Source organism: Erithacus rubecula, assembly GCF_903797595.1.
Source record: "Erithacus rubecula genome assembly, chromosome: 2".
Classification (NCBI taxonomy): domain Eukaryota; kingdom Metazoa; phylum Chordata; class Aves; order Passeriformes; family Muscicapidae; genus Erithacus; species Erithacus rubecula.
Window position 1 is genome coordinate 22,452,631 of NC_136685.1, and position 12,236 is coordinate 22,464,866.

Genomic DNA, 12,236 nt, shown 5'->3' on the forward strand with positions numbered 1-12,236 from the left:
CTGACCAACCATAATTATGAGTTGCATTTCCCCAAATTTACCAAGAATTTCAGTTGGTGCCATACTTAATGGTTTCTTGCAGGCAAAGTTTCCTGACAAGTCAAAGAAAATGCACAGGTTCAGGTTATCTCCCTTTTTTTGGCTGATGCCTACAGGCACTCTCCCCAGCCTCCCACCTGGTCATGCAATCCCAACTCTTCCTTTGTGTTCAGATGCTTTATAAACACTCCTGACTTTAATTTAATTTAAACAAATGACTGATTGAATGAAATCAGCAAAAAAGTGATACATTTTCCTCCTGGGCTACTGAGTTGACTCAGTCATTGAGAACTGGAAGAGATGGAGCAAAACTCACCAATTACTTCACAAAATAACAGACTGGAACACAAAACTGGAAATGAAGAGGCCCTTTTGGCAGCAGTGATCTGTTAAACTTGAGCAACAGCTATGAAATCACTTCCCAAGAACCCATCTCTTTTTCCTTTGCAGGCTTTAGTCCATGTTCATATATGTTTAGTTCATAGAAAAGGCCTTAAATTTGTGTGGCTGCCTGTCAGATTACTTCATAGTTATTAAAAGCAGTATCTCTGCCTTTTACTATTTGATTGATGATTCCAGATCTAAGCTTTCATACTGAATTCTCAAGGAAGTGACACTTCAGAACTGCAGTGTAATAACCCAAAAAGTCAGCCCAGAAGGCTGTACATCAACCTCCCCAGCTTTTTAAAACCACCTTCTGTTGCTTTGATACCACTGTCCTCCCTGCTTGACTATATACGTGTGTTTATATAAAAGCTTAAAAAAATTATCTTTAACGGTCACTTTTTTATATTGGAACATAACAACTGACTTTTTCCTTCATTTACTAGAGATTATTAAACCTGAAGCCTCTGAACCTGCATTTCAGAAACAGTATTTTGTCTCCTCTTCCTTTTTCATAATCCTACCCAATGAGGAGAACAACCTTTGCACAAAAATATTCCAGAACTACGCCTGTCTCAGGGTGCTTAGCGGCTTTCTTCTCCCCATCTCAGCACCTTTTCTTCTGTCTGTGGGATTTCAGAGGCAGTCTTCCATGCCACAGAACCCTTCTGGGGTCACATTACATTCTGGGATAGCAATTAGCATTAAACCTTAATTGAGGCTTACAACTGTGAGTAGCCCTTAGTGCTAATAGAGGAAGACCAACAAAAAGCACAAACATCTTACTGCAGAGAGGGGCCTTTTATGTGCTTCATCCTGCCAACACCTTCTCTAACAACCGGCAGCCTCAGCAAAAATGGCCCAGGGGAGGGAGATTGGTTGTGTTACACAAGCCCCTCAGAAGTTTCTTGTTTTAGACACAACATAAACAAAGCAAGGACAAGCTCAGACTTCCTGAGGGAAGAATGCCTACATTCAGGTGAGAATGCAGCTGGGGCTAACATAAGGTCACACATAATCAATACAGGTGAAACTTTCTAGAGACAGGGCTGTACAATTTTAAAAAGCCTCCACTCAACACTTTTAACTATTTTTCTCTTCAGGTCACATTTTCCTGAAGACGAAAAAATATATCCCTGAAACTATGACAATTTGCTTGCCAGATTTGAAAGTTTATTTTTCCAAAGCAAAGAGATGCCACAGGCTGTTCAGTGAAATGGTTATGTTTATAATGGACAAAAACGTGTATTTTTGCCTAAATTCATCCTTGTAGTTGGCTCGATTATTGTAAATGGAACTTTCCAAAACCAAAGCAAACAAATCATAATACAAAACAAAATAACTAAAACAAACTAAAATAAAACAGCTGGAAGCAGACACCGAATGGGAATTTCGGCTCAGACTGGCAATAACAAGCAAGTGAAAACTATACCAGAAAGCACACAGCAACAGTAACACTGGCTATGCTGCTAGCTCACTGTATATATTTAAATTTATATATTGTTATAGCTCACTGTAAGGACTGAGGCATTTGATTTTTCATGCTACCAAAAAGCTAATTTAATTAATTCTCCTTCTACTCAAAACCTCCCATCTGTGCTGTATATACAGCAACCATTTCACATCAGACAATAGTTAAGTAAAACCTTAGGGAAAACAGTACCAAATACTTATTGTAATTGAAAATCGAAGGGAACATAACAAGCAGCACATAATTATGTGAATTCAAATTTTACCCAGACTTCAGGGTTACCCAGTCTGCTTAAGTGATGAGTATCATTGAATCAGTAACCACAACTGGTCATTATCCTGGAGGTACCAAAAGATACTGTATTTGTTGCACTTTGGAATCCCCTCAAATAGAGTTGCATGGCTCTGCTCCATTTAATTCTCTGTTTATTTTACTGTGCTTTTCAAGAGCCGCAAGTCTCATAATACTTCATCAAGAAATCCAAGATTTCTGGATTTCAGCTTATGAATCCACTTTTTGTTTGCATTTTGGAGTCATCCTGCCCTCAAGTGTCCTGTGTTTGTTTTCCAAGCTGTACCTTCAGTCTTCCTTCCCACACACACTGTGGGGAGATAAGGAGAGCAGTTCTGTTTTCCACTGAGCAGACAGACTTGGACAGCTCACATGGAGTGGGTTTATGCTGCAGCAGTTAAACACTACCAGAAAAAAACAAATGGAATGTCAGGAGTGGAAATTAGATACGTTAACCCTAATGATAATGCTGATTTGCTTTCCAGTTAGCTCTTTGGAGCGGAAAACTCCCACACCTTTAAGCAAAGAAATCTAAAGGAAACACAGGATTCTGGCAGAGATTTTCAAATGACCCCAGAAGAAGGCAGGTATCCAAGTCCTATCACATGGCATTGTGAGTCTCTCCCTGTTGTGGCCATATTTATGCTCAGCCTGTTTGTGAGAACAAGGGAAGTGTGGGGAATGTTGCACACAGGCACCCCTGTATCACCCCTGAAGGACACGTCCTGTGCTGGTCAAGAATCACTCACTTGAGAAAAAGCTAAAGAAACACTAGGGAGCAGGACAAAATATGGACAAAAATAGCTTGTGGTGGAATAGGTCCAGCAAACAGGACTAGCAGACAACAAGTCAGGGTGTTAAAATAACCACATCAAGAAGTTTCATAAATTAGCTACGTGTTTAGTATCAGAGTGTTGGGGCTTGTGCCTGATGTTTTCCCTGACAAACACATCCGAGCATTCAGCCTACGTGCCTGCTCACCTGACTTCATGCAGCAGCCCTCAGACTTGGAAAAAACACAAGCAAGGAGAGAGAGGAACCTGCTTATGAGAAGGGCAGGGGGCAGGAGAGTGCCTGGCACAGCAATGAGTGTGGGGGCTGCAGGCAGACCCTCACCTGCCCAGGGCCAGTGGGACGGGCGTGCTTTGGGGACAAGCAGATCTGCACATGGGACTCCTTCATTCCCGAGTTCTTTCATCTCAAAGACGGCAAGGCAAGGGGGTTTGGCCTTAAAAGAGTACAATATCCAGGGACCTTTCCAGAGCCTGAAGGGCTGGATAAGGAGTCTCAAGTAGCAGATGCCCACTCTGGAGAGGGGCACAAGCACAGAGGGGCCCCAGCAAACAGAGTGTGCTGCCCTGCATCTGCACCAGCACAGCCACGACTCACACAATCACAGAACTGCCGGGGTGGGAGGGACCCATGCAGACCATCGAATCCATTATTAGCACCATGCTCTGTCCAACTGAGCCGAAACTTCATCTGGTTTAGTTTACGGCCATTGCTCCTTGTCCTGTTGCTATGCACTATCAGAAAGTCTGGCACCACCAATTCCACACTCAGCTTTGATTTAAATGCATGAATGAGATCCACTCTCATTCTTCTCTAGACGGAACAGACCCAGCTCCTGAATTCTCTCCTTACAAAAGAGACCCTCCAGATCCCTAGTCATCTTTGTGGCCTCCGCTGGACTCTCCAGTAGTTCCAGGTCTCTGTTGTTCTGCGGAGCCCAGGACTGGACACGGCACTCCACTAGGGCCGAGCAGGGGGAAGGGGGATCACCTCCCTTTGGGCACGCTCAGTGTACCACTGCCCTCCCGGCCGCAAGGGCACTGCCGCTCACGGTGACCCCCCTGTCCCCGCGGGCAGCCCGGGCCGGGCCGTGCCGTGCCGGGCCGTGCCGTGCCGTGCCGTGCCCGGCCGCGCCGCCATGACGTCGACAGACGCCGTCCTTCCGCCGCCCAGGGGCTGAGCCGGGGGCGCGGCGGCTCGGCCCGGCTGCGCCCCACGGAGCCCGGCGGGCGCGGGAGGCGGGGCCGGGGCCGGGCGGCGCGGTGGGACGAGGTACAGCGGGGCTGAGCTGCGGCGGGGGGAGCGGGCGGCTGGGCGGGGCCCGGGGCCTGCCCGGGCCGGGGGCTGCGCCGCGGCGCTGGGAGGCGAGATGTGAGCTGCGGGCCCGGGCGGGAGCTGGCCTCAAAGGCCAGGCACGTCAAAGGCCTGGGGATCTCTGCCCCCTGCATCCCTGGCCCCCGCCTCTGCAAACCTCGTTCTTCGGGGTGCCATGGCCCCCTAAACCTGCCTTCTGTCCTGAGGGGTTACGATTTGGGGAGGAGTGGGCTAGCTGCGAGTTGCTTAGTTTTAGTAGTAAAAGCTTGACATGAAATGCTGAGTGAGCACTCTTTGCTACCAGCCTTTAACACTGTGGTCAAGGACACGCACGCTGAGATACAAAGAAGGGTGTGCTTAATTCCGTGTACGCTTAATTTGGGAGGCGGGGGGAAAAGGTGTGTCCCACCTTCTGATGGAGAGGCCGTGGTGCTGCAGAGCGCTGCCATCCGTGCCTTTGCACAGCACTGCCGGACCAGCATCGCAGCAGAATCTTGAATGCTTTCTGTGGAACAGAGCCTGACTTCAGACATCAAAATGTAACGCTGAAATAAAAGGGGCGTTGATACAGGATAAAGTACCTGTACGTATAGCTTCCCAAAACAGCCTAAGTTTCTGTCTGGAAACTTTGAGTAGTCTCTGAAAATTCGTATTTTTACCTGGTGCAGGGTTTGTTACATGCCGCTTGGAATGCTCCAGGTGCAGCGTGGTTAAAAGGAGATGAAAGCACTGAGCTGAGCACTCAAGACCTGTATGTGTTCACAATGTGCACTCAGCTCAGCCATATGGCCCAAGTGCAACAAAACATGCTTTAGATGGTGTCAAGCTTTTTGCCTGCATGCATGTATTTGTGACTAGGGAAAATGTATGCCACGTAAAGCCCAAAAATCCCCTAATGGAAGTATGGTATACTCAGATCCGGAGATGTAAGGAAGGGCAGCAGTTAGTGAAAGGATTGTACAGTACCAACAGGCACACCTTCACTGTCTGAATGTTTTGACACAGTAGTCACACGACTTAGCAGAGTGTAGCATTATTTGGAACCCTTTAAATCATGATTTCTTTTTTACCAGGAGGAAGGAATTTGCCTTCAGTTGCAATATGGTTTGGTTTTTTTTCCAGAGTTGGGACCATGGCTGTTGACTGGATTGGTTTTGCATACGCTTCATTGCTGGTGGTTGGAGGTCTTGTAGCATACAATCGTAAAGGTACTGGGACAGAAGGGTTTGGAAATCAAGCATTTGATTTCTTCTATTCAGTGTGAGACATGAAAACTTTGCTATAATGAACACAGCTGTGTTTTGCATCTATCATGTGCTGCTGTAAATGCACTGAGTCTCATGAGATGATATTGGGTCAGCTTAAGCATTTCAATGAGCTTGTTTTCAGGGGAAAAAGAGGGAGTTGTCGTGTTATCTTTAACCTTAAATGTATTTTGAGCTTTCTGATCTTCTTTTAACCTATTCCTATGTTGAGCACAGTATATCCTTGATTAAAGTTTATTTTCTGCAGAGAAATCCAGACTCGATTCTGACATTTCCAGATGCACGGTGGGAAAAAACCCTCTACCTGTGTGCTCTGAGTTGGTGGTTAATTCTCTGGTACTGACAGAACTGTGCCTTTTCACAGTAAGATAACGAGTCGGGTTTTAGGTGGCAGTGTACCGCCAGGCGCAGTTGCAGTGTTCCAGGGATTTTTGCGGCCCGGCGGGCGGCAGCGCCGTTCCCGAGCTCAGCCCGGCAGAGGTCGCAGCGGTACCGGGGACGGGCGGGCGGAGCCGCGGGCGGGTTCCCGTCCGCTCTCCGCTGAGCCCCAGCGGCGCCTCGGGCTCCGTCCCTGTTCCATCCGTGTCTGAGGAGTTCCATTCTCGTGGGTTAGGGTCCCCGTCTCCCTTCGCGGTGTGCACAAGGTCTGCTCTCAGAGGCATGGCTTCATTTCTGAAAACTCTGTGGTTTTGTGTTTGCAGCCAGCTGCACTCACTAACTATCCCATTCATCTGTTCTATTCACTCTTTAATGCTTTTTTATTGGTTATGACTTACATTTTCTTGCAAAGTTGTGATTAAAAGTACACAAAAGTATTGGGACCTAAATGACATCGGGGGTCTGGATTCTTTGTTCATAAACATCTGGAGATCAACTTAATTCAAATAATGTCACCTGTTCAGATTCTACACTTTAATAATATGGTACCAAGACAAATGTCTGTTCAGAAATCTAAATATATTAGGGATATATCCAGGATTTATGAACCAGTTTTTCAGTAGCACTGCAAGAAGATGTCAGGTTACTTTTAGAAGCCCTGTTTTTGTCCTCACTGCCATTTATTTGTTTTTTCATTTTTTATTCATTAAGTGTGATGTTGGTGATAGCATTTCTTTGTCCAGGACTGATGTCATACTGAAAGGCCTGACATTATGACCACGCGTTTTCCAATTTACTCCTTATAAGTATTGACACATTTCTACCATTTTTGGAGACTCCCAAGTGTTTTAAGATATAATTAAAATGAACAGACAGTTCAGAGAAATTACATTTCCTTCTTAAGTATGGTAGAGAAAATAGCCAAGTTTAGGGTTGTATTTTTCCCGAGTTGCAAGTCTTACTGTACCCTGATCATCTCCCTCTAACTTAGTTGACTTTGCATTTAATGCCACACATTAGAATGGCACAGTTACAGAAATACTATGTCTCTGTTCACACTGGGTGAAGTAAGCTGGAATGTGGCAAAATCAGTTTTATTTTCAATATATTTGGATAATACTGTATAGAGAGACAACTGCTGTATAAAGGCTGAGCTTAAAGACATTGTATTGAGAAATAACACTTGAATAATTTCTTGCAGGTAGTTTAATCTCTTTAACTGCTGGACTCACCTTTGGCTCTGTGGCTGCTTATGGAGCTTACTGTGTAACACGTGATCCGAGAAATGTGAAGGTCTCATTGTGTAAGTGTTTCACTGCAGTAAACAAACAAACAAAAAGGCAGCAACCTGAACTGCATGTAAAATTTTCTTTTTTAGTAAAATTTTGGGTATTGCTTTAGTTTAAATGTTGGGTTTTAAACAGAGCTTAACACTTCAGCTTAGCTTGCAAAATTCAGGAGCCATTTTCAAGGTAAGGCAAATCATTGACGCAAAGCCAGCAGGTGTATGTTACCACCTGGCAGCACCTCCTTTCATGAGATGGTTGCTTAACACTGCACATATTGTGAAATCCAGTTGAGAAACAGGAGATAGTACTACAATAAAAGCATTAGCATTACAGATTAAATTTTTCAATTTGAGCAGTAAAGTAGGTGTGGGAACCAGTGTTGTGTAATGTAAGGTATCCTCAGCTCCCAGTGAATGGAACAGTTTGACTTAGTGTTTTTCCTTTGCTGCTAAGAAAGACAGGATATAAACTGTGCAATAATTGTCATGGTAGCTAGTTTACCATGAAACCCTCATGGAGGCAAAAAACTACAATCCTTAAGGGGGACATAAACCTCACACAGGTGATAAGTAATAAGAGCTGTTTGTTTGGAGCTTGTCTCACTCAAGGTTTTAGCAAAGGTGGATTAGGCTGTAGTTTCACATGCAGAAATGCACTTAAAATACATTTAATCCAGATTGTGTGAGTACACAATTGTTTTTTCTCAGCTTAGAATTTGTGGTATATTGTTCATTCTGGTTTTGTGCTTTGCACCAATCACAGTTATAAAAATTTCCATTTAAAAAAAATGTTGTAGCATTGACAGCAAGTTCCCATCAAGTTCTTTAGTAAAGAAGGTAATTGTGAACCTGATCTGCTCCTAGATGGCCTTAAATTGGATTTCCAGTTTTGCTCAGATTCAGTTATCCCACTGTTTAAAAAAAAAGCTCAAACTATTTTTGGAATGAAGACATAGCCATAAATTATATGCAAGTTTAAAATCATTAGTGTGAGATGCTTTTAAGTAGCATATGGTATTATACTTGTATGGTTCAGGTAAGTCACTCAGTTAGATACAGAATTTATGGAAAAGAAGACTCATTAAAACTTAATATATGTTGCCTGTTTCCCAATTCCCAGGTTTTGAAGGGACTAATAGAAAATTTTCCATTAACATGCTTTTGAATGTCTGATATCTAAAATAGTCAGTGTTTTGCATTTCATGTAGTTGTAGGCATGTTAGGACTTTCTCAACTGGAGAAAAGTATATTGCTTATTTAGTAGAAGCTACAGCAAAGAGCTGAGATAAAGTTCACTACACCTGCCTTAGAAAGTTCTTCTTACCTAATGTAAAAGGAACAAAGACTTTTACAAGCAGTCTTAGTATAGAATGTTTACAAAGAAATCTTTTAATTGCTTTTTATTATAAATGTGCATTGCTTTTGTGGAAAAGAAGAATTCTTCACTTATGCCTAACATGCTAAAATGTGAAAAGCAGCTAGAGCACAAATGAAAGATGGAAATTAAGTGCATGGAAGAAAGCGACCACTCTGAACTTAGAAACCACTGCAGTAGATTACAATGTAAAATAAAGCACCCAAACATTTAAAAGGTTAGGAAATGTAAAAACAGCCCACCCATCCGAACCGTAATTATTGACAGTATTTCTCACCTGTGCAAGACTCTGCTATGGCAATTTAGGTAATATTTTAGTACAGGACCTTGACAGTAAGGCTGTAACTTGTAGAGTATGTAGCCTATGGGTAGTCCAGGCAAATTCTCTTAGTTGTTTTATAAACTATTATTTCAGGCATTTTCCTACTTCCCTTGAAATAAGCTCTGTGCTTTCTTGGATACTTGAATGCATTTTTATGTGTTTGAAGTAGATGAAGAAATTCAAATCTCAGTATGCAAGAGTTAATAGCATTCACAAAACAAGTTGTTTCTGATCTGAACATTATTCACTGGGTTGAATTTGTCATGATTGATTGAATTTCTTTGACTGGCTTAAGGTGAAACAGTAAATGTATAGCACTTTCTAAAATCTGGTCTAAAAGTTGAATGTGTTAAAAAGTCTCTGGAACCTGTGAAAAGCCAGATACTAGCAAATGGAAAAAACCAAAAAACATTGAATAACCTTTGTAGCTTGTAAATATACTCAGGACTCTGGCAAAACACATGCTATGGAATAGTTCACTCTCGAGACATTCCTGAGAGGATCAAGGCTACATGACTAGCAAATAAGAGCAATGGATAATGGAGCATGATAATATTTATTTGGCAAGGTATTTTTAATGAGTGGCCATAGTTGGTAGGTAGAATTTTGTAAGATACTTGTAACTGTCAGGGCTTGTTTTGTAATGCTGAAGTGAGTTTGAAATTAATTTTTTACACCTGTAAACACAGGGACTAGACACTGGAATTTGAAGAGAATTAGCCAGATGGTTTAACTGCTCCATAGAAAGGGATCTGTTTAACTACCATTATTTTGGCTGTGAGAATGACAAAAGCCAGCTGCTTATAAGAAGCCCTGCCTCTCTGCCCACTTCTAGGCAGCATTTCAAGTGACAGTTCTTTAGGGAAGGTAGCTATCTTTGCAGTTTTATGTGTTCTCCTCAGTCTTCTCAATTATGTAGCACTCTGCAGCCATAGTTCAAGGTGAAATCCCTATGCCTGAGGAGTTCATTGCTGCCTCCATTTTTAGATTAGACTACTCCAGAAAGAAGATGCAATTTCTTTCATCTTTCTTCTCTGCTGCTTGTGCTGCATTTATTGTTCCCTTGGGCTGCCACCTCTTGTCACATGCAAGGAAGGTCCCTCGTAGCAAAAGGCTCCAAAGGAATTGTAGTAAAGAAAAATATATTAATAGCCATATTCTATAGCAAAAACAGGTGGCAAACCTTCCAATATAGTTTGTAATGCTCAGAAACAAGAGCTAATATTCTAAAAATAGAACAAAAAAAGAAGTTGAATGCTCTAGCTCCTTGAATTGCTAGAAAACAGCTGTAACAATCTAGGGTGGTAGGATTTATGAGACACTATTCCTGTAATTCAGTATACATGTTAGTGCTATGGCCAAGATTCTTTCTACTTTGTTGGTATCCCCATGAATTTAGATATGGGTGAGTAGAACTGACTGACAAACTTACCTAGTCTTCATGGAATAGGAGTTAGCATTCTGCTGCACATGGAAACTTTATTTGTAGCTAAAAGAAATCATAATGGTGTATTTTGGAAAAGCAAGAATGTTTTTATAAACTCTTATTTCAGATTTAATATTTCAATAAATTACAGTTCATAGGAAAACAGCACTGACTTTTGATAACTGTGTGTGTTCCTGAATGGTCCACTGAGAAAAGTGAGAACATAAATATATTGAATTGTCTTTTACAGTTTCATCTTTTCTTTTGACCATTATAATGGGAATGAGGTTCAAGAGGACCAAGAAATTAATGCCAGCTGGACTAGTAGCATGCCTGAGGTAAACACATATTGCAGATCTTAATGTAAAGGTTTCCCTGTTGTTCAAATAGTTGCCATTTCACACCCAGTTCAAGGCAGTATTGGTGCAAGTCACCATCATTCAGCAACTATACAGCTCAAGTGAAATTAGTGTGGAGGTCACAATCCTGTTTCCAGTGAACAGCTTTTTCATCTTACTAGACTAGATAGCTGATAAGAATTGACTTTCTCAGCACAGAAAGCAGAGGTCAGCAATTAAATATTAATGAATATTGATAAGGCTTTTGGAACAACCTAGATAAGCCTTAGTGCTTTCAAACACATAAACATAAAATTAATCTAATTTCATACAACACAGTCATCTTAAAAAAAACGCCAACACGTTGGTTTAGAAACTACTGGAAGCACAGTACTGCTGAAAATCAGGACATCTTGACCTGACCTAAGAACTTTGGTCAGTATTAATGCAAATTTAAAAAAATATTCTGTTGGTTCTAACTGCTTTATTGTTGCTGTTTGGCATTCTGGAAAATATAATTTTCTGAACTAATTTGGAATTAAATTATGAAACAAGTTCAAAACTTCTTTCCCAATGAGTCTACATTTTCCAAGTGTAAATCAGAATCCCCATCTTCTGAAGGATTAACTGTTGTTTTGTTGTTACCAGATTTAATATAACGCCATCCTATTTTACTTCAGTTATATACAGGGAGGAAAAAATCAGAAGCAAATTTTCATGATGCAAAATTTAAGAATCAGGACTTACTACACTGGAAAATGTTAGTGTCCATTGTGGATTGTGTTTCCAGCCTAGGTGGGCTTTGGTTTTCAAGACACTGAGACTGTAGATTTAGACACCTGAAAAGATGGCTTAATACAGACTCTAGTGCCAGTTATTTATGAATGCACTGATATTTAATGACTTTCACTGATTTTATTAATGATAGCCATATTTATGTTTTCTTGTTTTGGGGTTTTTTTTCAGCCTTTTGATGATTTTGAGACTCGTTTTTATGCTGCTGTAGGAGAATTTAGAACCAAATATGACTGCCATGCCCATCAAACAGACATGTTCTCCATACTTGAAAGACAAGTTTGAACACAAGTCTTATACTGCGTTTATATTTTCTGTAAAAGATCTGTACCTTTATTTGGTTATTGACATGTGCTGATATTTCAAAAGCTTTTTTAAAAAATTGAAGCAAGGGCTTTGCTGGTATATTTTGATCTACTTTCATTTAAGCAGTCTGTTAACTCATGGGATCTTTCTTTGTAAGTTTGAGCTCTTTTATGGGTGCAGAGCACCCCAGGAAATTTAATTACTCTTGCACTGTATCTCTGAAAGAATATATATAAACACATGTTTATGTTAAAAAGGTATCTTATATTGAAGTATAATTTTGTAGTTTCTGAGATTAAATAATCAACTCTAAATCAAAAAAGTCTTGGGCCTGTACTGTATTGCACTAGAAAACCAGCTTCCTTTCCAACACACATTCCCCTGGTTTAAAATATAAAAAATCAGTGTTCAAATAAAATGTAAAGTGTTTGAAGTTGATCAGTTTTTTAAGC

General features: G+C 41.3%; 1 protein-coding gene across 2 annotated transcripts; it reads left to right on the top strand.

Annotated features, from left to right (window-relative positions):
* Positions 1–4,105: 4,105 nt before the first annotated feature.
* TMEM14A (transmembrane protein 14A) lies at positions 4,106–12,188 on the top strand. 2 transcript variants are annotated; one of them, XM_079329301.1, is made up of 5 exons: positions 4,106–4,249; positions 5,414–5,499; positions 7,136–7,237; positions 10,596–10,683; positions 11,650–12,188. In XM_079329301.1, exons 2-5 carry the CDS (start codon positions 5,424–5,426, stop codon positions 11,687–11,689), a joined length of 306 nt encoding a protein of 101 aa, XP_079185427.1. In that variant the 5' UTR covers positions 4,106–4,249; positions 5,414–5,423; the 3' UTR covers positions 11,690–12,188. The 2 variants fall into 2 exon arrangements, with proteins under 2 accessions (XP_079185427.1, XP_079185426.1); XM_079329300.1 differs by lacking the exon at positions 4,106–4,249 and having other exon boundaries at positions 5,350–5,499.
* Positions 12,189–12,236: the final 48 nt, after the last annotated feature.